We start from the raw sequence: 25,578 nt of genomic DNA, 5'->3' as shown, positions 1-25,578 counted from the left end.
AACTGCACATGCAACACTGCTTGATTAATTCCTTTGGCTGGGGTTCCCTACTCCTCATTATGGCTTGGGGCCACCTTGAGTATGGGCTCAGCCACAGGAATAAATAGAGCAAGAATAGAAGTTAGATGCAGCTGGGACCAACTGGCCAGGCAGGGCCACACAGTGAAAAAGGGGAACGGCATGTGGCTTCCACTGAAGGGGAACGGGGCAGGTTGAGAGGATAACTTTACAAAAAGTAAAATTGTCCTTTAAATATTTTAAACTAGCGTTCATTCTCAGGAGCTGGGGCATATGATACCTTTAACTACAGTATATGTGCTGAACCCCTTAGTTCACCCAACACAGAAGCATTCCAATGCACTTACAGATGTTCTGATATTCAAAACTCATGCATGTCCCCACGTTGAGGCTCCTGGAGTTATCATATTGTATCACATTATTAAATTATCAGAATGTTTCAAAGTTATAAGTTATCAAAATTGTGAAAAAAAAAAAATATATTTTTTTCTTTTTGCTATAAAACATATCCAATAAAAAAAAAAAAAAAAAAAAAATCAAATGTCTTCATAAATATAGGCCAATATGTATTCTGCTACATATTTTTGGTGAAAAAAAAATCCCAAAAAGCATATATTGATTGGTTTGCGCATAATTTATAGCGTCTACAAACTGTGGGATATATACTGAAATTTTTATTTATTTAAATTTTTTTTATACTAGTAATAGGGGCGATCAGCGACTTATAGCGGGACTGTGGTGGACAATCAGACACTTTGTGGGAACCAGTGACACTAATACAGTGATAATACTATGCACTGTCACTGTACTAATGACACTGTCTGGGAAGGGGTTAAACATCTAGGGCGATCGAAGGGTTAAATGTGTGCCTAACCAGTGTTTTTGTTGTACTACCGTATGTGCTGTGTTTACTAAGGGATGTCCAGCCCATCCCCGCTGACAGGATGGAGGTCTGCAGAGCTCCGTCTTGTCTGTCTCCTAGCCGATCAGCGAGTGCCAGCAGACATCCTTTGGCCGGAAACCATTGAGCAGCTTCTACTGTGACTAATCACAGCAGAAGCAGCGAGCCCCCTAGCTGGAAGACCAGGATCACGTATATTTACCTGATTCTGTGCAGAGAGGCCGCTCTGTAGCAGTGAAGCTACAATGGGCAGGTCCACAAGTGGTTAACCACCCGCTGACTGCTCACAGTAAATATACTGCAAGCAGGCGGCAAGTACAGGCACAGTCACCTACATGTACGTGACCATCCTTCTTTCGGGTTTCAGGTGCACACCCCTTGCCGACCCGTGCTATTGGGCACAGCACGAGATTTGGCAGCAGATTTCGGTCAATGATTTCGGCTGAAACCCGCTGATCACACACAAGGTTCCGAGTTTACAAAGGCACAGAACTCTGTGTACATAGGAACAACGATCTGGCTGTTTCTTCTCACTGAAAAGCAGGGAGAAAAAACAGCCAGAACAGAAAGGAAAAGCAGCACACAATAACCACTTTAGCTCTGAAACGTTTACCCCCCTTCCTGACCAGGCCACTTTTTGTGTAACGGCACTGCTTCGCTTTAACTGACAATTGCGCGGTCGTGTGAAGCTGTACCCAAATAAAATTGATGTCCTTTTTTTTTTTTACCACAAATAGAGCTTTCTTTTGGTGGTATTTGATCACCTCTGTGGTTTTTATTGTTTGCGCTAGAAACAAAAAAAGACCGGCAATTAAAAAAAATAAAAATACAATGTTGCTATAAAACATATCCAATACAAATATGTAAAGAATCTAATTTCTTCATCAATTTAGGTCAATATGTATTCTGCTACATATTTTTGGTAAAAAAAATCCCAATATATAAATTAGATGTTTTAATTTTAAATGTTTTATAACAGAAAGCAGAAAATATCCTTTATTTTAAAATTTCAGTCTTTTTTAATTTATACAATAATAAAAAAACAGCCAAAAAAAAAAACAGTGGTGATCAAATGCCACAGAAAAAAAGGAAGCTCTATTTGCGTGAAAGAAATTACATAAATATAATTTGGGTACAGCGTTGCATGACCGTGCACTTACCAGTTCAGTAGCGCAGTAATTACCATTATATTACCATAATACTGTAATTACCATTCTTCCAATATAAGCGTTAGCTGACACATGCGGTGTGATAACCTCTCGTTTGTACAAATTATCCAGAAAACAATCAAAATTATGGGGGAAAAAAAAAAAATAGCGCAGCGCTGAATAGCAAAAATGCCCTGAAAGGGGGTGAAACCTTCTGGAGCTCAAGTGGTTAAACCATAAGTGGTGGAAAAGCACTCAAGGTCTAAGTAGAAATCAGAAGTAAAGTACAAATAAAGCTGCCCATGTAGAGTACACACATACAAAGACATCATATACAGTATATACAACACTTGGGACTGTCAGCACATGTAGAAATATGTCCATTAGTAAACCATAAAGCATAGAATTGTCAAGTGAAGGATGCAGGTCACCGATCCGGATTGCAGCATGTGAAAATGTACTCTGGATCCTCAGCGGCAATGCAGAGCTTTTCCACATCAGCAGGTCAGGTTTTTCCACGTTAGCAATGAGAGTGAAAGTTTCATTCCATATTGATCATTTACATTAAAGACAAAACTGGTTTATTTTAGTTTAGTAGGAAAAAGTTACAAACTCTGCCAGGTTTTTATGGAGCGAACACTGATTGCATGGGAACCAAAAGAAAATCATCAGCAATAAATAGTAAACATGATGGTAGTTGTCCGTCTTTCATCCTGTTTGCCCAGGAACTGGATTCTCTTGTGCAGAATTGGGAATCCTCAGGTTTCCCAGGAGCCTGTAGAAGGACATATGATGTCATCGGTGCCTAGGCAAACAGGAGGGATGGTGGGGATAACAAATAGTGGAACTTTTAGTTAAAGGTCCATTTATTTAATAGAAAAGGTTTTTTTCTTTTTGTTTTTAATTGTTCTAGTTTTGTTGTGTAATGAGTGGCATTCTTTAGGCTGGGTGTTCCTCTATGGTTTCCTGGGTCACTGGGGAAGCACCCAATTGGATGCTGCTGCCCCATGTGACTCCGGCAGGCATCTTGGGTCAGGCAGAGCCTATTTAAGGCCCTGGCTACCAGGTTTGGCACGCATTTTGCGAGTGTAGGGAAAGGTACCCGTCTGTTAGGGACAGTACAAGCGTTAGGGAAAGGTTCCTGATGAGGAGGGAAAGCATAGGGTCGCATCCACTCTGGACACCTTCACAATTAGGCACTTGACGGCCAGGCTGCATTCCGTTCCCTCTCAACAGACGCTGTCAGTCCAGCTGGAATCTGCTTCTTTCAAGTGGTTGTAAAGACACAAGGTTTTTTACCTTCATGCATTCTGTTCTTTAGCTCTTTTTTTTTTTCTCAGCTCAGACAAGCTTTATAAAATCAGCACTTTTAACAGATGTAGAGAAAAGAAGACTGCAAATAAACAGGTACAACTTACGTAGAAGATTTGTTTTATCTCTGTGTATCACCTGAGGATAGTCCCTTTACTGCGGGCATGTCCAAAGTCAGGCCCCCGGGCCAATCGCGGCCTGCGTTCTGGTTTTGAACGGCCCCCCTGGTTATTTGGAGATATATATCTTTTGGACAACGATCTCCCAAGTGCCGGGGTCACAAAAAATATATATGCCGGCTGCCTTGGAGGGGACAGGGAGGAGGCGGGACGAGAGCCGTACACACACAGGAGAATTTCCTGTTTACACGGCAGCCTCTGTAATAGGAAGTCCCCTCTACTGCACTGCCATTGGAGGACTGTTCTGTCCATCATAAGAGGCGGGACTTTCTATTAAAGAGGCCGTCAAGAAAACAGGAGTTTTTCCTGTATGTAATTTTTTGGCGCTCGTCCCGCCCCCCCTCCCTTTCCCCATCCAAGTCTGCAGGTGCATGGGCATCAATCAGGCGGCACTGATGGCAATGGTGAGTCTGCATTCATGGCAATGGGGGTGCTGCACTCCTGGCAATGGTGGATGCCGCATTCATGGCAATGGTGGGTGCCGCATTCCCGGCAATGGGGGTGCCGCATTCATGGCAATGGGGGTGCTGCACTGATGGCAATGGGGGTGCTGCATTCCTGGCAATGGGGGTGCTGCATTCCTGGCAATGGGGGTGCTGCATTCCTGGCAATGGGGGTGCTGCATTCCTGGCAATGGTGGGGCTGCATTCCTGGCAATGGTGGGGCTGCATTCGTGGCAATGGTGGGGCTGCATTTGTGGCAATGGGGGTGCTGCACTGATGGCAATGGGGGTGCTGCATTCATGGCAATGGGGGTGCTGTACAGATGGCAATAGGGGTGCTGTACAGATGGCAATAGGGGTGCTGCATTCATGGTAATGGTGGGGCTGCACTGAAGGCAATGGGGGTGCTGCATTCATGACAATGGGGGTGCTGTACTGATGGCAATAGGGGTGCTGCATTCATGGCAATGGTGGGGCTGCACTGAAGGCAATGGGGGTGCTGCATTCATGGCAATGGTGGGGCTGCACTGAAGGTAATGGGGCTGCTGCATTCATGACAATGGGGGTGCTGTACTGAAGGCAAAGGGGGTGCTGCATTCATGGCAATGGGGGGGGCTGCATTCATGGCAATGGTGGGGCTGCATTCATGGCAATGGTGGGGCTGCATTCATGGCAATGGTGGGGCTGCATTCATGGCAATGGTGGGGCTGCATTCATGGCAATGGTGGGGCTGCATTCATGGCAATGGGGGTGCTGCATTCATGGCACTTGTGAGGCTGCAGATGGGCACTGACCCTTATTTAACTTCACAGTTCTTTATTTAAAATTTAAGTTTTTTTTCCTGAAACTTCCCTCTTAAAGCGAAGGTGCGTATTATACGCCAATAAATACGGTATATCCAAATAACAAGCCTGAGCTCATCTCTTCACCACACAGCCACAAAGGCAAGAGAATTCTTGTTGGGCAGTGTATTAGTGCTTGAATGAACACACTTAGACTGAATTTTAATGGTTCAAAGGCTGTCAGGCAAAATGGTCGGCCCTCACGCATGTTCACTTCATCAAATCTGTCCCTCTTTGAAAAAAGTTTGGACACCCCTGGTTTACTGGGTATAGTAATGCCCCGCACACACGGTTGGACATTGATCGGACATTCGAACAACAAAGTCCATGGATTTTTTCCGATGGATGTTGGCTCAAACTTGTCTTGCATACACACGGGCACACAAAGTTGTCGGAAAATCCGATCGTTCTAAACGCGGTGACGTAAAACACGTACGTCGGGACTATAAACGGGGCAGTAGCCAATAGCTTTCGTCTCTTAATTTATTCTGAGCATGCGTGGCACTTTGTGCGTCGGATTTGTGTACACACAATCAGAATTTCCGACAACGGATTTTGTTGTCGGAAAATTTTATAGCCTGCTCTCAAACTTTGTGTGTCAGAAATTCTGATTGAAAATGTGTGATGGAGCCTACACACGGTCGGAATTTCTGACACCAAGGTCCTATCACACATTTTCCATCGGAAAATCCAACCGTCTGTACAGGGCATAAGAGTTTACAACCACTTTAAAGCAGAACTAAAGGCACTAAACTTACCCCCTCTCTAACAGTCCGGGTCCCTCACCGAAGATGGCATTTTTTTGTGTGTTTTTTTTAATGCGTTTTTACCGCGGTTTTGCTACACAGCAGTGTGAAAAGTACCCTAAGTCTCAACCAGAAGCTAACTATTAGGACAATGTAAACTGTACTATCATGCTGCAAGCACAACTTTTATTTTTTTTGGTGCTGGTATACCAAATGACCAAACATTCTGGAAAAGAAAATCATCTGAGCTTGCACTGTATACTATGGACCTAATGCAGAGGAAACCTCTGTACAGCTGTTATCTGCAGTTCGCACACCACGCTGAGTCATGGCGCAGAGGCAGAGAGTGCGCCACCGCTGCTCTATCACGACTGCAGTCATTAAAACCAACGCCAGACTCCGCTTTGACTGAAACATTAAACACTCAGCAGAGGAGGGGGGTATTAACTTGTTCCCTGACTGCTCAGCACAACCAGCTTGAAGGATCCTAATATCATGTCAGTTGCAGAATAGGAATTATGTGTGGGGAAAATTATCCTCTCTAAGCTCTGCAAAGTCAGCTTGAAAAATTTAGCTCAGTTCCCCACAGTTATCTGCTGATAAAACCAAGCACAATGCCTTTATTAAAGCTGAAATCCAGGCACTGTAAGCCGGACCTTCAGAGCGCATGCGCCGATGATGTTATTGGCTGCATGCACTCTCAATATCTCTTAAAAAAATGCACGTTTAGGAGATATTCACAGCGCCTACAGGTAAGCTTTTTTATAGGCTTACCTGTAGGTACAACCACTTTAAAGTGGATGTAAACCCTCACATATACCCAGTGAAGTGAACAGCCTCAGATGATGCACAGGGATGAAACAAATCTCTCTATATAAGTTTTACATGTATATCTGCTGTCTTCAGCTTTATATATTTTTTAGAATGTGCACATTGTGTTAGACATTTTCTCTTCCTGTTCAGCACTGGGAGTGGATTCTTGGCATACAACCAAGACAGATGATTGGAGGAAAGGCACACCCCCCCCCCCCCACAGTCTGAGGAAGGAAGGATTGTGCAGAGCTGTGCTGGGACAAGACAAGCTCTCTGCTAATCTATTTTTAGCAACCTCCCCCACACAAATTTCAGGCTGGTTTTATCTCGGTTGATGGAGAACTTGTCAAAAGTTATCATGCTGATAATAGATCAAAGAAACAGTAGAAACACACGGGACTCAGGGCTTTGAACAGAGATAAGAAAACACTACAGATATATGTGTCCAGGTCAAATTTCATGAACTGGGTTTACATCCCTTTTTAAGGCAAAGAACCTTCAGTTGCAGAGGATCCCCAACCCCCCCTCAGCCCTTTCTTATACTTACCTGAGCTCAATCCAGCGCTGTGCACAAGAGCAGCGGCTCTCCTGGCTAAGTCCCATCTCACTGGGCAGATTGATAGCAGAGGGAGCCGTTGGCTCCTGCTACTGTCAATCAAATCCTATGACAAAGGAGTGAGGGGAGAGGTCGAGCTCTGCTGTCTGTGTCAATAGATACAGACAGGGTGGCTCAAGCGCAAGCTTGCGCAAATGCCCCCAAAGATAGCGGCTTTCTGTGGGGGCACTCAGCCGGTGGGGGGGGGGGGGGGGCAAGAGGACCTCAGAAGAGGAAGATCAGGGCTGCTTTGTGCAAAATCAGTGCACAAAGCTGGCAAGTATAAAATGCTTATTATTTTCATTTAAAAAAATGGAAGCTTTACAATCACTTTAATTGCCATGCAGGATATAAGTCCCCTTTTGGTGTACCAAATGTCTTGGCAAATGCATTTGTTACCTTGTAAAAGTAGCAGTGGTGTCATCACTGTGCTGTACATAGGCTGTGCAGAGAGGAGAGCTGTGGGAGGGACCAGCAGGCCCCACCCACCACAGGCTGCCAGCAGAAAACTACTGGAGGGGGTGGAGACGAGACCAGTCGCCCTGCATAAGGGGAGAGAGCAAAAGTAAGTGGTCCTTATTACAGGAAAGTTTCACACTTCATAATTGCACAGATCCGGAAGAAATACACAAAGCACACCAAGATTCAAGGAAGAATACATATGACCCTTGTATTTAGGCTATATTTGCTTATTCCGGAGTTTAGCTTTAAGCAGAATAGCCTGACCGAAGATTTAGGCGCCCACAGACCAGAACTGACAGTCGCTCTAGCTGTTCTTGGATTGGACTGATAGTCTGATCTCACCTGCCATCATTTATATAAACCTGTGAACTTTTTTATTTTTAACAAGTACCTAGAGTAGCTCAGGAGCTCCAAAACCCAGGGTGCTCTAAAATGCAAATGCCGACTCCATCTAGGAAGTCAACGCTTGATCCCGCCCCCCTCCTGTACCTTAGGCCCTAAGGGTGACACATGTTTGGATGCCATTCATCTTAAATATCACACCAAATGCGGGGCAAAATTTGCTGCGAATGTCAAGCAGACAAAACGATCAAACCGCAAGTAGGAAATCTCTCCTGGCTCAGGGACAAAATTCGGTCCCTGAGCTTCTTTGGAGAGAAAGTGAAGTCAAGTGAATAGGCTGCCCTATGTGTGACACACGTATCCGCATGAGAATCAAAAGCGCCAATTCAAGTTCCCGTTATGCGTTTTGGAAACGAGGCCTAACATTGGCCATACACTGGTACATTTTTGAATGAACATCCATACACAAATTTTCAGTACAACTTGACGAAATGTCATTAGAATGTTATCTAAAAATTCTCTTGGTTTTAACATCCGATTTTGGAGTGAACGGACTTTACCGAACAAAAACCAAATAAGTCTTTAAAAATTTGTTTGTTTAAGAAAAAAAATGTCATCCCGCTCTGTCAAATTTTCTTGTCTGCATTATAAAAAAAAAAAAAAAAAAAAAAAAAGGAGGTTAATTTGACCCCACAAAAGTTTGGAAAATCGAAACAGAGTTTTGAAATGAAATTCTATTAGCGCATGGTCAGATTTATTGTTGGCCATGTGGGGCTGTCCATCATACTTAGAGGCCAATAAGGAGGAGAGGGAAGCAATGGCCAAATGGTGGCTTCCAAAATGAAGTTCGTATGCTAGAGTGCTCCAGGTTTGGCGGCCTGGGATCTCGCCAAGAAAGCTTATACGTTCTATTTTCATTGTAAACGGGATGGGAAGGAGAGCAAGGGGAAAGAGAGAGGAAGGGAAGAGAGAAGGGGGGGATATATGTTTGGATAAAATAAATAAAAATGTATTATAAAAAAAAAAAGAAGTTTGGTTATAGGTCACTGGCCACAAGTGCAATGCAAGCTCCATGCCGATCGGTAGAACTGGTGTAGATATTAGTAGCTCAGTACACATCACACATTATTTTTTGTTGAGAGTTGTGAATGGTAACAACTGTGGACATGAATTCAGTTAATCTCTTACTACCGGATCCAGAGCCAAGAAAGAAGAACTCCAGGAAAATGAATGATGATCTAAGCAAGAAGTGTTTAACGTTTTGAATCTTCTGGGCCACATTGGAAGAAGAGAAATTGTCTTGGGCCACACATAAAAAACACTAACAATAAGCCCTCATTCACCATTCGTGATTGCAGATTGCTGTTCACAAGCGCAAACCATCCAACTTGAAGGAGCTGGAGCAGTTTTTCAAGGAGAAATGGGTAAAAATCCCAGGGGTAATATGTGGCAAGCTCATAGAGACTTATCCAAAGAGACTTGGAGCTGTGATAGCCGCAAAAGATGGCTCTACAAAGTATTGACTTTAGGGGGGTGAATAGTTATGCACATTGACGTTTTCTGTTATTTTGTCCTATGTGTTGTTTGCTTCACAATAAAAAATAAAAAAAAAATCTTCAAAGTTGTGGACATGTTCTGTAAATTAAATGATGCAAATCCTTGAACAATCCATGTTAATTCCAGGTTGTAAGGCAACAAAACACAAAAAATGCCAAGGGGGGTGAATACTTTTGCAAGGCACTGTAGTTCCTCATCATTGGTTTTAGTGGGAGGAATAGTGCCCCATCACTGGTATCAGTGGGAGGAATAGTGCCCCATCATTGGAATCAGTGGGAGGAATGGTGCCCCATCATTGGTATCAGTGGGGGGGAATAGTGTCCATCATTGGTATCAGTGGGAGGAATAGTGCCCCATCATTGGTATCAGTGGGAGGAATAGTGCCCATCATTGGTATCAGTGGGAGGAATAGTGCCCCATCATTGGTATCAGTGGGAGGAATAGTGCCCATCATTGGTATCAGTGGGAGGAATAGTGCCCATCATTGGTATCAGTGGGAGGAATGGTGCCCCATCATTGGTATCAGTGGGGGGGAATAGTGCCCCATCATTGCTATCAGTTGGGAGGAATAGTGCCCCATCATTGCTATCAGTTGGGAGGAATAGTGCCCCATCATTGGAATCAGTGGGAGGAATGGTGCCCCATCATTGGTATCAGTGGGGGGGAATAGTGTCCATCATTGGTATCAGTGGGAGGAATAGTGCCCCATCATTGGTATCAGTGGGAGGAATAGTGCCCATCATTGGTATCAGTGGGAGGAATAGTGCCCCATCATTGGTATCAGTGGGATGAATAGTGTCCATCATTGGTATCAGTAGGAGGAATAGTGTCCATCATTGGTATCAGTAGGAGGAATAGTGCCCATCATTGGTATCAGTAGGAGGAATAGTGTCCCATCATTGGTATCAGTGGGAGGAATAGTGCCCCATCATTGGTATCAGTGGGAGGAATAGTGCCCCATCATTGGTATCAGTGGGATGAATAGTGTCCATCATTGGTATCAGTAGGAGGAATAGTGCCCATCATTGGTATCAGTAGGAGGAATAGTGTCCCATCATTGGTATCAGTGGGAGGAATAGTGCCCCATCATTGGTATCAGTAGGAGGAATAGTGCCCATCATTGGTATCAGTGGGAGGAATAGTGTCCATCATTGGTATCAGTGGGAGGAATAGTGCCCCATCGTTGGTGTCAGTGGAGAAATAGTTCCTCATAATTAGTGTCAGTGGGAGGAATAGTGTCTCAATTGCCTGACAAAAGCAAGCAAAGGGCTGCATCTGGCCCCCTGGCCACAGTTTGGAGACCACTGATATAGTACATAAATCCCTGTACAGCAGAGCTCAGACTAGAAGATGGAAGGCCATCACTGGGGGATCAGTTAGATGTCCTAAATGCACATGTGCTGAAAAGGAATACGCTGTCAGGAGGAGTATGCAGAGAGATGATTTCATCAGTCAATTGCTGCTTCTTCATTTCCCAAACACATGGGTGCATATACAGTATATCACTGTAGAGCAGAGCTCAGACAAGAAGATAGAATGGCAGCACTTGGGACCAGTTAGGTGCCTTGTATTCACATGTGCTGAAAAGGAACATGTTTATAGGAGGAGCATGCAGAGAGAGGACATCATCTGTCAGCTGCTGCTCCTTCACTGCCCAGATGCGCATATATCTAGTGCCTATATATTATATGTTGGACATGATGGACTTGTGTCTTTTTTCGACCTCACCTACTATGTAACTATATATATGTAAGCAGTTCATTTATCTGTATTCCTGCTTTACATGTTTTCAGGCACTAGGAGCCTACGGGGGGTAGTTATTACAAAAAGGAACTCACTAGTTGTTGGGCGATACGAATATGTTGTCAGGTGATTGCAGACATACGAAGATGCGGGGCCTTTGAATAGTGGCACACCAGACACAGCACGATACTCCCCTTACTGCCCAGCCTTAGCTTGAGGATCAACAGCAGCAAGTTAACCCTTTATCATTTTATCATGCAGCTCGTCAACGCGTTTTTCATTCCAGCGCAGAGATAAACTCCGATCTATAACTCCATTACCCTGAGACTGCAGCTCCCGGCTTCCTGAGAGCCAATATTCTCCTGCAGAAAGAAAACCTCTTGTTTTCTGCACGTTGCCTCGAGCGACAATCACACGCGTATCACGAGCTTGTAAGCGCAGTAAAACAAACCGTAACAATGAATTAACCTTAATTCACCTGGCAACATTCCATAATAATACTAACAAATCTACCAGAGCTAGAGCCGTGTAAGTCTATCCTGCAGGTATTTACCATAATGCGGAACCATGGGCCCCCCCTGGGGCTGAGTGTTCTACTTCAGTTAAGGACACATTAGAGAACCTGGCAAAACGGGGGTGGGGTATGGCTCACTGATCAGTTTTGGAATAGTACAGACTATGGGGGAGATTTACTAAAACTGGAGCATGCAAAATCTGGTGCAGTTCTGCATAGAAACCAATCAGCTAGCAGATTTTATTGTCAAAGCTTAACTGAACAAACGGAAGTTAGCAGCAGATTGCCTACCATTCAGAGCTGCACCAGATTCTGAGTGATGCGGTTTTGATAAATACACCCCTTTAGGTTTACCCCTTTTATTTAGCTTTCCTAATGGGGAAATCTTGCTTTTCTGCTCGAGAATAAGGGGATTGAAATCTAGCTGTTGCTGTCATGTCAACTGGTTGACATTAAAAACTGTCTTCCTGCTTCTAAGTGCGCTCAGCAGTTTCAAAAAGAAAATCTCTGTAGCCATTTACAGTGCCTTGAAAAAGTTTTCATACCCCTTGAAATTTTCCATATTTTGTCAGACGAGGACCCACTTCCTCGGGGTATGTCATCCAGCTATAGAGAGCCACAGAACTCAGGACTCAACCATTGCAGAGGACAGAGGAGGAGAGGACCCACCCCACTGAGGGTATGTCATCCAGCTGCAGAGAGCAACAGAACTCAGGACTCAACCATTGCAGAGGACAGAGGAGGAGAGGACCCACCCCACTGAGGGTATGTCATCCAGCTGCAGAGAGCAACAGAACTCAGGACTCAACCATTGCAGAGGACAGAGGAGGAGAGGACCCGCCCTCTGGGGGTATGTCATTCAGCTGCAGAGAGCAACAGAATTCAGGACTCAACCACTGCTGAGGTCAGAGGAGAAGAGGACCCGCCCTTGAGGGGTATGTCATCCAGCTGCAAAGAGCAACAGAATTTAGGAACTACCCACTGCTGACAAAAAAGGAGGAGAGGACCTGCCCCTTTGGTATATGTCATCCTGCTGTGGAGCACTGTGGAATTCAGGACCCACCCATTGCCGAGGACAGAGTAGGAGAGGACCCAACCCTGAGGGGTATGTCATCCAGCTGTAGAGAGCTACAGAATTGGGAACCCACCAATTGCTGAGGACAGAGGAAGAGGACCCATGACATCCCATAAAGGGACAATTTATCCATGGAAAGAAGGTATGTCTGGACATTTACTACAACCAGAAATAGTACCAGGGTTCTCTGGGGGGGAGGGTTGAAGGGGTTCGGTAAGCTGGAGTTGGGCTTTTGGAAAAGATATACCATGCCTTGAAAAAGTATTCATACCCATTTGAAATTTTATTGGGATTTCATGTAATAGACCAACACAAAGTGACACATAATTGTGAAGTAAGGAAAATGAAGGAAGGAAGGAAAATGATAAATGGTTTTCAACGTTTTTTACAAATAAATACGTGAAAAGTGTGGTGTACATTTGTATTCAGCCCCCCGGAGTCAATACTTTGTAGAATCACCTTTCACTGCAATTACAGCTGAAGTCTTTTTGGGGATGTCTCTACCAGCTTTGCACATCTAGAGAGGGACATTTTTGCTCATTCTTCTTTGCAAAATATCTCAAGCTCTGTCAGATTGGATGGAGAACATCTGTGAACAGCAATTTTCAAGTCTTGCCACAAATTCTGAATTGGATTTAGGTCTGGACTTTGACTGGGCCATTCTAACACATGAATATGCTTTGATCTAAAGCATTCCATTGTATATCTGGCTGTATGTTTAGAGTCGTTGTCCTGCTGGAAGGTGAACCTCTGCCCCAGTCTCAAGTCTTTTGCTGACTCTAACAGGTTTTCTTCTAAGATTGCCCTGTATTTGGCTCCATCCATCTTCCCATCAACTCTGACCAGCTTCCCTGTCCCTGCTGAAGAAAAGCATCCCCACAACATGATGCTGCCACCACCATGTTTCACGGTGGGGATGGTGTGTTCAGGGTGATGTGCAGTGTTAGCTATCCGCCACACATAGCATTTTGCTTTAAGGCCAAAAAGTTCAATGTTGGTCTCATCTGACCAGAGCACCTTCTTCTACGTGTTTGCTGTGTCCCTTACATGGCGTATTGCAAACTGCAAATGGGACTTCTTATGGCTTTCTTTCAACAATGGCTTTCTTCTTGTCTCTCTTCCACAAAGGCCAGATTTTATGCTGAGATTAAATTACACACAGGTGGACTCTATTTACTAATTAGGTGACTTCTGAAGGCAATTGGTTCCATTAGATTTTAGTTAGGGGTATCAGAGTAAAGGGGGCTGAATACAAATGCACGCCACACTTTTCACATATTTATTTGCAAAAAATTTTGAAAACCATTTATCATTTTTCTTCCACTTCACAATTGTGTGCCACTTTGTGTTGGTCTATCACATAAAATCCCCCCCAAAAAACATTTACGTTTTTGGTTGTAACATGACAAAAATGTGGAAAATTTCAAATGGGTATGAACTCTTTTTCAAGGCATGGTACATGTTTTCCAAAAGCCCAACTCCAGTGTACCAAACCCTTTCAACCTCCCCAGAGAACCCTGGCAGTATTTCTGGTTGAAGTAAATGTCCAGACATACCTTCTTTCCATGGATAAATTGTCCCTTTATGGGAAGTCATGGGTCCTCTTCCTCTGTCCTCAGCAATCGGTGGGTTCCCAATTCTGTAGCTCTCTGCAGCTGGATGACATACCCCTCTCAGAGGTGGGTCCTCTCCTACTCTGTCCTCGGCAATGGGTGGGTCCTGAATTCCACAGTGCTCTACAGCAGGATGACATATACCAAAGGGGCAGGTCCTTTCTTCCTTTTTTGTCAGCAGTTGGTAGTTCCTAAATTCTGTTGCTCTCTGCAGCTGGATGACATACCCCTCAAGGGCGGGTCCTCTCTTCCTCTGACCTCAGCAGTGAGTGTGTCCTGAATTCTGTTGCTCTCTGCAGCTGGATGACATAACCTCAGGGGGGTGGGTCCTCTCCTCCTCTGTCCTCTGCAGTAGTTGAGTACTGAATTCTGTGGCTCTTTGCAGCTGGATGACATACCCCTAGGAAGTGGGTCCTCTCCTCCTCTTTAAAGGGGTGGTTCTTGAATTCTGTATCTTTTTTTCAGCTTAAATGACATACCCAAGTGGGAGGGTCCTCTCATCCTAGGTCCGCTGCAAGTGGGTGATTTATTCAATTCTGTAGCTCTCTGCAGCTGGAGCTGACATACCCTCTAGAGGCGAGTTCTCTCTTTCTCTGTTCTCGGCAGTGGGTGGTCCTGAGATCTGTTACTCTCTGCAGATAAATGACATAACCCCAGGGGGCTGATCCTCTCCTCCTCTAACCTTGGCAGTGGGCGTGTCCTGAATTCCGTTTCTCTCTGCAGCTGGACGTCATACTCCCAGGGGGCGGGTCCTCTCCACTTCTGTAATGATTGGGACCTGAACTCTGTAGCTCTCTGCCACTGGATGTTGCACCCCCAAGGGCCCGGTCCTCTCCTCCTGGCTTTTATTTTATCATCCTTCATTTTTTAATGCACCCCACTAGGGGTGTGCTAGAGGAGGTTACAACTGTCGATTTGTTTTCTTTCATGGATTCCTACCTGCACCTTAGCTATGTGACAGTTTGTTGAATGTCTATGCAATCAGTGCTATCAGTACCAGTACTCCTGAGTTACAGAACAATCTTACAGCCTGACACAAAGACAGGGAGAGAATCCAAGCAAAAACAAGATGTATGGGGTAAGGTTGCAATACAACAATTAAAGAATGGACATTCATATTATTATTATTATTAAAAATGTCCATTGGTGACTGGTCCTCTTGAAGCCCTGCCCTTGTTCTACATATGGATCAGCTTATTCTTTGACATGCCCCACCCAAACCCGAATATCAGAACAACATCCGTGGGAGCTTTGCTGAAGGATAATTTAAATGAACCAGCTTAGCATTTCAGCCGCGGACGGGTCAGAGAGTCAGAACCCGCTGTACGTCGTATCAGAGTGCGGATTAAAACTCTGGTGTTGCTGCATAATCTCACAAATCAAAGCAAATCACTCCAAATGAAGCTTCTTACGGTCTAATCTGGGAGAAGCCGCTATCTTGTAATGACAGCAAAAATCTCGCGTGATTGAAGCTGACCCCTTCTAAATATGCTTTTCCTTCTGCGAGGAAAAAAAAAAATGGACCAAAATGGATAAAAAAAATGGACCAATCACGAAGCAGTTTTATTTCCTGTGATAGAATGTGATAGGCTATTTATCTGGATGATTTTTATTGCCAATTAAAACGCTTATCTACTTTTTACGCCCAGTGTGCATGAGCCCTTAACAGATCACCATGCATGCATAAGATTATTTACATTAAAATGGTGGTAAACCCTTACGTACACCCAGTGAAGTGACTGGCTCAGGTGATACACAGAGATAAAACAAATCTCCTACATAAGTTGTACCAGTTTATCTGCAGTCTTCTCTTCTCTACATCCATTCAAAGTCCTGAATTATAAAGCTTGCCTGAGAGTTCAGAAAAAAAAGAGGGCGGAGAGCTGAAATTACACTCTGCAGAGCACAGTGAGGAGAACTCTGACAGCTAATTGGAGGGAATGGACACCCCCCCCACCCCCACCCCCAATCATACAGCACACAGGAACAGAGCTGAGACTGTCAATCAGATGGAGATCCCTCCCCTGTCACCATTTTTCTCTTGTGTCAGGAAAACTTGTCAGAAGTGACTCAGGCTGAGTTCACATATATGCGGCTGCGGTTTCAGTGCGGCAGTCCTGTGCGTTTCTGTTCATCGGTTCAGGTGCAAATTTTCCCTGAATTCGCACCTGAACCGGAACCAAAAACTCACAGGACCTTTTTTGAATCCGCACTGTGGCCGTTCCAGACATGTGTGAACCGGCACCATTGGGAGCTGGTTACACTCACATGTTATGCGAATTGGATGCGGTTAAAACAGCTTCCAATTTGCATACATATGAACCCGGCCTGAGTGATCTTAACTGAGATAAGTACACACTATAGAGGATTATGCTTTGTTCGTAGTTCATGTCTGAGGATTCCAACCACTTTAAGCTGATATTTTCTCACCACAATTATTATTATTATTATACAGGATTTATATAGCGCCAACAGTTTACGCAGCGCTTTACAACATGAGGGCAGACAGTACAAGTACAATACAATTCAATACAGGAGGAATCAGAGGGCCCTGCTCTTTAGAGCTTACAATCTAGGAGGGAGGATTTCCCCAATTTCCCCTATTCTGGGGGTTGCGGCTATTTGCATAGCTCACTAGCCATTAAAATAAACTCCAGGCTCAAACAGATAACAGATGTGCAGTTGAAATGCAGACATGGGAGTGAATTTACCTGCCAAAAGAAGTTCTGCTTTTGTCCATCCAGACCTTTACACAGCTCTGCCACACAGTACAGTCATGCCTTGGCTCCACCCCTGACTCCACCCCCTTTGCCCTGCCCATGTATACCCCACCTATTTAATGAAGCACCCATCAAATGCAGCCTCACCAGCGCCCATCAAATACAGCCTACCAGCGCCCATAAAATGCAGCCTCACCAGCGCCCATAAAATGCATCCTACCCATCAATGAATGTTTGCTTGCTTCCATTCATTCGGGAGTCGGGACACAGACACTATGTGCGAATGAAGCGACGGCTGCCTGCTGATGCTGAGACTTAGTTGCTTGCTGCAGACAGAAGAGAGTAGTACATCAGTGGCCGGGCGCCCCAGGCAGCAGTGCACCCTAGGCGGCTGCCTAGTTTGCCTAGTGGTAGCACCGGCCCTGCCCTCATAATGGGCACAGCAGGTGTACAGACCCAGGAACTCAGTGCAGACATCCCATGTATAAAGTCCTTGAAAAATAGAAGAAAACGTTGGGGGGGGGGGGGGGTTACCTCTCCTGTACCTACGAAACGCGTTATCAGTTTTACATGGACTGACCCAAAAGGGAAAGAAAAGCAATAATAGTCTACACATAGAAGCAGAATGATCTTAATTTATCATGGTTCTAAAATGTTATTCTGTAACAGTTCAGTGCATTTGATTTCTTGCAGTGTGCCTTCTGATCCCATACAGCATTCTCTAGTGTAGATCACTGGGTGATCCCCATGGACAGCCATGTTGCTGTTTACCAGCTTTGTGTGACATAAGCAGTTGGAAATGTTGAAGGAACTTCCCATCTGACATTGTCCACATGCAGATCAACAAGGCAGAGAACAACACATAGCCAGATGCTGACAGGCAGATCTTGTGACACCTCTGGAAGATTAGTGTACATTCCACATGATCTTCTGCTGAGTGTTCTGGAAGATAATCACCCAGCATGTGGAGGGTTTCTACTTATCTCCTACAAACCACATCCTGGGCCATTGACCGCAAAAATACTGGAACACCCCCGTGGCCTGCTAAGTAGGCTTTTACATCACTGAGATATTTCTATAATTCCTTTATTCTGTCCTACAGCATGTTTCTTTCGAAAGCAGCCACAGCTTGAGTAGAAAAGCCTGTTCCCTGCAGAGAAGGACCCTTGCTCTCTGTTTGAAAGCAGTGGTCTCTCTGCAGAGATTGGACACGCCCCCTGCTTCGCCAGTGCTCTCCAATCATCAGAGAGTGTGCGGTTTGCAGAAAGACCTCTTCCTTTACACAGAGAAAGAACAAGGGTCCATCTTTGCAGTTGGCAGGGGACAGGCTTCTCTACTCTGAATGAATATATAGGTATGTGGTGCTCAGGGGCAGACTGACAATTCAAGGGGCCCCCGGGCAATAGGAGATTATGGGGCCCCCGGGCAATAGGAGAAGATTATGGGGCCCCCGTGCAATAGGAGATTATGGGGCCCCCGGGCAATAGGAGAAGATTATGGGGCCCCCGGGCAATAGGAGATTATGGGGCCCCCAGGCAATAGGAGATTATGGGTCACCCGGGCAATAGGAAATTATGGGGCCCCCGGGCAATAGGAGATTATGGGGCCCCCGGGCAATAGGAGATTATGGGGCCCCCGGGCAATAGGAGATTATGGGGCCCCCGGGCAATAGGAGATTATGGGGCCCCCGGGCAATAGGAGATTATGGGGCCCCCGGGCAATAGGAGATTATGGGGCCCTCGGGCAATAGGAGATTATGGGGCCCCCAGGCAATAGGAGATTATGGGGCCACACAGTATACACACACACACAGTATACACACACACAGACACACGATATACACACAGAATACACATACACACACTGAAAAGGTACTGGAGAGGCGGGGCAGCTATAATCTTGGGATTTTTAAAAAAAACACAGATTTTTACATACTGTCCCTGGTTTTATTGAGGCTGGCAACCCTGATGGGGCCCCTTAGTGGCATGAGGCCCTCGGGCAGTGCCCGAGCGCCCGAAAGGTCAGTCCGCCCCTGGTGGCGCTAACTATGAATAATAAGTAATAAAAAAATAATAAATGATTTAAAACACACTGACTGCCAATCACTTCCAAGGCCGTGCTGCAGCCAATGTGCTAAATGATCCAGTGTCACCAATCTTCAATATGATACAAAGTCATAAACATACATAATAATCATAAAGTGCAAGAAAAATACTAAAGTGCAAATATACTTCAAAAGTGCAAGTTGTGCAATCTAATAAAGTCCAATATTCACATAAAGTGCACAATCCTACTGTATTAAAGTGTATTGTATTTGTACTGTCTACCCTCAAGTTGTAAAGCGCTACGTAAACTGTTGGTGCTATATAAATCCTGTATAATAATAATAATAATAATAATAATAATAAAGTGCATACAGAAAAATGAAATGCAAAATCCAGAAGTGATGAAAGTGCAATCAGAATCCAATAAGGAGGGGACAGATCTCCATATGGAAGTTCATAGAAAAAAGAAGAAAAAAAGTGCATGTGCAATACAATCGATCGATATCCACTTCACCTGATTACTATCACCATCCGTGGTGCGCCACTCGTTTCCCCCAGCCTCTCACCTCAAATGGAGACCCCTACGGGTCAAATCAAGCCTTAGTATAAGTAAAAAGCAGGATCCCAGAAATCGATCGACTTCTAACGATATCCACGACAGTATCGATATAGGAGTGGACTTCAGGGTCATCCAGTAAGGTGAGGACGTGTAATAAAGAGGGGGGGGGCTCCATAGTGCAGTATTTCCAAAGAATTTATTCAAACAAAAACGTAGTAACTTACAGTTAAAATTCCTAATTCCGACTAGATAGGGTACTTCCGGTCTCGGCTGCGACCGGAAGTGACGACACCTGGCTCCTCCCTGATGCGTTGCGTCACTGCACACGTGACTTCATCAAAGGGTTCTCTACTCTAACTGTGGCTGCTTTCTAAAGAAAACAAATTGTAAAGATTTTGCATTCCTTTTGTCTTGATGCACCTGGAATGTGTTGAGCTGATTTAAACAGTAAGCTCAATGGGCTGAAAGTGTCCAGAATAACCACTCTACAAAAATACCTTCAATTGCATTAATCTGATCACCTACAATATCAAATATTCACTGGAAGAAGTAAAGAAAAAAACAATGAAAATGATCCCTTTGGAAACAATCGATCACTCCATACACCATACAGTAAGCCTAGAAATCGGATTTTTCATCTTGAATTCATTCCAACAAAATTTGTCAGATTGTAGAGATTTAGATCCGATGACAATTTTTCATCTATCGATCGGATTAATACATAATGGCTAGCGTTACACTGCTAGGTAATTAAGAAGTAAACTAGACATCCCATCCCTCTCTGTTTCCCCCTTCCCCTCTTTTGCTTCCACTCCTGCTAGGTCCAAAATGAAGAGTCATTGCACAGAACAGGTAAGTATAACAAGTTTGTTATTTTTATTTAAAAAATACAAAAACCTAAGCTCTAATAACACTTTAAGCATGTAGTTTATTTCTTGAGTGGCTATTTTTTTTTTTTTATGGCCCCCGTGCCTCTTATCACACGTCTCACTGAAGATTACAGCAAATAGCACCACACAGAGCGGAGGAAAAATTCACTCATGTTCGCTGACTCAGGTTTATCACCATTTAGTAAATAAGGCTCGGGCAGCCAAGGGGGCATGTTGTGCAACCAGGTGCACAACATGAAAGTCAGGATGAAACCCTTACGTCGCTGGACTTTCAGTGGTTATACCAGGATGACGCCTGTAGCTGCAGGCATCGCCCCAGTACTATTTTTTTTGAGCCAGCAGTCAGCTATCTTGTATAAGCAATCCTAGCAGCTACAGTATCTCACAAAAGTGAGTACACCCCTCACATTTTTGTAAATATTTTATTATATCTTTTCATGTGACAACACTGAAGAAATGACACTTTGCTACAATTTAAAGTAGTGAGTGTACAGCTTGTATAACAGTGTAAATTTGCTGTCCCCTCAAAATAACTCAACACACAGCCATTAATGTCTAAACTGCTGGCAACAAAAGTAAGTACACCCCTAAGTGAAAATGTCCAAATTGGGCCCAATTAGCCATTTTCCCTCCCCAGTGTCATGTGACTCGTTAGTGTTATAAGATCTCAGGTGTGAATGGGGAGCAGGTGTGTTAAATTTGGTGTTATCGCTCTCACTCTCTCATACTGGTCACTGGAAGTTCAACATGGCACCTCATGGGAAAGAACTCTCTGAGGATCTGAAAAAAAGAATTGTTGCTCTACATAAAGATGGCCTAGGCTATAAGAAGATTGCCAAGACCCTAAAACTGAGCTGCAACACGGTGGCCAAGACCATACAGCGGTTTAACAGGACAGGTTCCACTCAGAACAGGCCTCGCCATGGTCAACCAAAGAGGTTGAGTGAACGTGCTCAGCATCATATCCAGAGGTTGTCTTTGGGAAATAGACGTATGAGTGCTGCCAGCATTGCTGCAGAGGTTGAAGGGGTGGGGAGGTCAGCCTGTCAGTGCTCAGACTATACGCTGCACACTGCATCAAATTGGTCTGCATGGCTGTCGTCCCAGAAGGAAGCCTCTTCTAAAGACGATGCACAAGAAATCCCGCAGTTTGCTGAAGACAAGCAGACTAAGGACATGGATTACTGGAACCATGTCCTGTGGTCTGATGAGACCAAGATCAACTTATTTGGTTCAGATGGTGTCAAGCGTGTGTGGCGGCAACCAGGTGAGGAGTACAAAGACAAGTGTATCTTGCCTACAGTCAAGCATGGTGGTGGGAGTGTCATGGTCTGGACTGCATGAGTGCTGCTGGCACTGGGGAGCTACAGTTCATTGAGGGAACCATGAATGCCAACATGTACTGTGACATACTGAAGCAAAGCATGACCCCCTGCCTTTGGAGACTGGGCCGCAGGGCAGTATTCCAACATGATAATGACCCCAAACACACCTCCAAGATGACCACTACCATGCTAAAGAAACTGTGGGTAAAGGTGATGGACTGGCCAGGCACGTCTCAAGACCTAAACCCTATTGAGCATCTGTGGGACATCCTCAAATGGAAGGTGGAGGAGCACAAGGTCTCTAACATCCACCAGCTCCGTGATGTTGTCATGGAGGAGTGGAAGAAGACTCCAGTGACAACCTGTGAAGCTCTGGTGAACTCCATGCCCAAGAGGGTTAAGGCAGTGCTGGAAAATAATGGTGGCCACTTAAAATATTGACACTTTGTGCCCAATTTGGACATTTTCACCTAGGGGTGTACTCACTTTTGCTGCCAGCGGTTTAGACATTAATGGCTGTGTGTTGATAATTCTAGCACTAGACTTTTGCTGTACATATAAAGTCTTAACCTGTAAAGGCTTTAAAAAGCCTTGCCTATGCATAGTAGAAATGTACGCAGTTTGTTGCCGTTGCATGGACATGTGCTATTTTAAAACATTAGTTTTATATTTTACAAAAAAATGTGTTTATGTATTGTGTTTTTTTGCATTGAGATTCAAAAAAGTGTATTTTTTTCCAAACAATTGCTTTAGTAAAAAACACTGCCAAAAATACAGTATAACATAAAAAATGGGAACGACTTCCATTTTATTCTCTAGGACATACAAACAATGGGCTTATATGGCGCGCGCTGATCCTTTACCCGGAAGTGATGTCATCTCCGAGTGTCTCCGCGCACCGCTGATTCCCATCTTAGCTTTCCGGAAGCGCTGGGAGCCACCAGTGCAGCAGGATCGCAAGCCACTGACACCCGGCACCATCCTGGGACAGAGCGGATGCTCTCTTACTTAATGCTGGATATATTCGCTCGTTTGTGAGTGTTTTACATTAATTCTTTATTTATTAAAGTGTTAAACCTGCTACACTTAGGAGGCGCTGCTTCTTGTTCCCTTTTCATTTTATTCTCTAGGGCCTCTGCTTTTAAAAAAAAATACATAATGTTTGGGGGGTTCTAAGAAATCTTCTAGCAAAAAATACTGACAAAGAGAATAGTAATGCGGCGCACATAGTGGCCCCTCACCCTTCTGTCAAGTTCTGTCCTGAGCCACATTCCTTTTTGAATATTGTGTCCGGGTTTCCAGTGGGCTGAAACCCGGACACATGATTCAAAACCTGGACTGTCCGGATGAAACCCTACGTGTCACACATTTCACAGAGCCTGCCTTCTGAACTACAGAGGTGCTGAGTGGAGGAGTTTCAGGAGGCAGTACAGGAACCACTGCTTGAAGGTAGCAAGGTACCATGGGATATGTAGTCTTTAGAAATTGAGAACCTGCAAAGCATGCTGGGAATCCAGGAAATTGTCAAAAGAGACAGGCAGCAGACAGGCAGAGCTCACAACATGAAAGGAGATTTTATTGGATCATCTATAACTTTTTTTATTATTTTTACAATGCTAGAAAATGAAAGTGTATGCTGTTAACATAGATTTCTTTTAATGTCATTTAAAAAAGCTATTAAAAAATATTTTTGAATCTGCAGTTTCAATTAAAATATCTGGTGATCCTGCCATGAAAGTCTTTTTCCAGACATTTCCTGTTATAACACTGTTCCTGTCACACTGGCTCCCAGAGAGGGCCCTTTCAACACACATTGCCCAGGCATGGTCCTCTGTTGTCACCATAAGGTGCCTTTCGCATGGACGTTCCGATCGGGTCCACCTGTCTGTTTTTCAGGCAGACCCAATCAGATCCTTCATTGCTCTCTATGGAAAGGCAGGTGTCAGCGGACATGTGTCCGCTGACACCCGCGACATTCGATCTGATCCTGTCCGCTAAACGGGTGGATCAGATCAGATGACAGTCGGATGGAATCAGACAGGCGACATTTCCATCCAACTGCCCCATAGAGAACAGCGGCACCTGACATCCGCCCTCCTCAGCGGGGATCAGCGGACAGATCCCCTGTTGAGCAGGCGGATCCGCTGGTGGAGTCCACCTTGTGTGAAAGGGGCCTAAGTAAACCCACCCTGAAAAAATGCCATGCAGCCATCATGGGGTGCATGTAGATATGAAGTGGCTGCATGCAATCAGCTGCACCGAGATGCTACAAAAGCTGAAAAAAAAGGTAAAAGCGTCATTTTATTTAAAACGGCAATCGCTTACGATACCCACTACACAAAACAAAGTAAATTCTGTTTAATTAGAGTTCAGATCTACATTCATTGTAAAATTACACTGTGACTATGTGCACATACAGACAAATGGCTGGGTTTTATGATGTGAAAAAAATCTTTCCCTGTCCCCCATAAAAGTTTCTATTATGATCGCCATTTAATCCTTGGAATAGATTGCTCTCTGTCCTGCAGTAATAGATTTTACCGGGCAGGGACGCCTAATTAACGCTCTCGATCTACCATTTAATTAATTCATAAAGCTCCAGTTGGGAGACAGATCAGCCACCGCCAACGCAGCCTCAGCCGTGTCCTTGTATACCGGCTATAAGAGGGAACCAAATACTGAAAACATGGCCCACAGGGGCTGAGGGGGCTACAAAGTCCTGTTCTCACTTGCAGAATGGCCCCTGTCCGGTGCTGACGTTATGCTATATAAAGAATGAGCCAGGGTCAGACAATTCCCAGTCACCAGGTCAAATTAAAAAAATTCTGGGACTGGGTCAATATAGCTAGGGTGTAGATAAGGAGGTGGGATAAAGGGGATCCAAGCTACCACCTTCCCCCTGAGCCTCCATCTGCAGCACAAGTACTAAGTCTCCTTTTTCACCATCATCTGCACACACCTTCCAGCGGCAAGGAATTTACTGCTTTCGGAATTGATAGATGTGTGCAAATAGCGGCGGCCGCTAAGCCCTTACAATGAAATGATAGGCTATTTTCACGGCCAATGATTATCTGTAGTGACTGTGATTGGATGCACAGCACGCTGGGGAGGTTTACAATCACTGTAGTAGTCGGCGTTAATACAGTGATAGCTGCGATCATAGGCTTGCGCAGGGGGTGTGCCGGGTGTGCCTGGGCACACCATAATCACTTTGTGCAGCCTTGATTCCCCCGTAAACCCACCCCCCTCAGCGCTTCCGACTTCCCTTCTCTTCTCTCCCACCAACTGCTGCGGGTATGTGTCAGGATGGAGAGTGGTGGAAAGAGGCTGGTAAATGACATATTCCGAATGAATACCGTGAGAGATCTGTACCGATCACTCCTGTGTCCATTCATAACTGAAGCATAGTAAACTGTGTTTGTGAATGAACAGGAAGCCACTCAGCGCAGAACACTTCCCGTTCATTCAATGTCCAGTGCAGCTGAGGCTGTAGAGAAAGGGACTGGGGAATCTGTGTCCTCAGTCTCTTTCTCTGTCTCAAAAGTGAGACATCAGAGATCTGTTTAGACCCCTGATATTTCACCAAAGCCCCCCCCTCCCCAACGGGACTCCTAAAAAAATTGTAAAAAAAAATAAAAAATAAAGATTTTAGAAATTGTAAAAAATTGAAAACGACTGACTCCGTCTACTGACATTGTCCAAGTTTTATTAGATTTTAAAATGTTTGTTTACATTTAT

General features: G+C 44.6%; 1 protein-coding gene across 3 annotated transcripts in view; it reads right to left on the bottom strand.

The window, feature by feature from the left end:
* Window positions 1–25,578, bottom strand: part of EFR3B (EFR3 homolog B) — a 361,102-nt gene that overhangs the window by 218,122 nt on the left and 117,402 nt on the right. The window contains exon 2 of one of the 3 annotated variants that reach the window (XM_073624870.1): window positions 7,395–7,537. The exons of the other annotated variants lie outside the window; for them this stretch is intronic. Within the exon in view, the coding sequence (XP_073480971.1) occupies window positions 7,395–7,537 (143 nt within the window). The remainder of the gene's footprint in view (window positions 1–7,394; window positions 7,538–25,578) is intronic. 3 annotated transcript variants of the gene reach the window in all.

Source organism: Aquarana catesbeiana, linkage group LG04 (genome assembly GCF_042186555.1).
Source record: "Aquarana catesbeiana isolate 2022-GZ linkage group LG04, ASM4218655v1, whole genome shotgun sequence".
NCBI classification, from domain to species: Eukaryota; Metazoa; Chordata; class Amphibia; order Anura; family Ranidae; genus Aquarana; species Aquarana catesbeiana.
The sequence above is the reverse complement of the archived record's forward strand: the minus strand, read 5'-3'. Positions and strand labels throughout refer to the sequence as shown.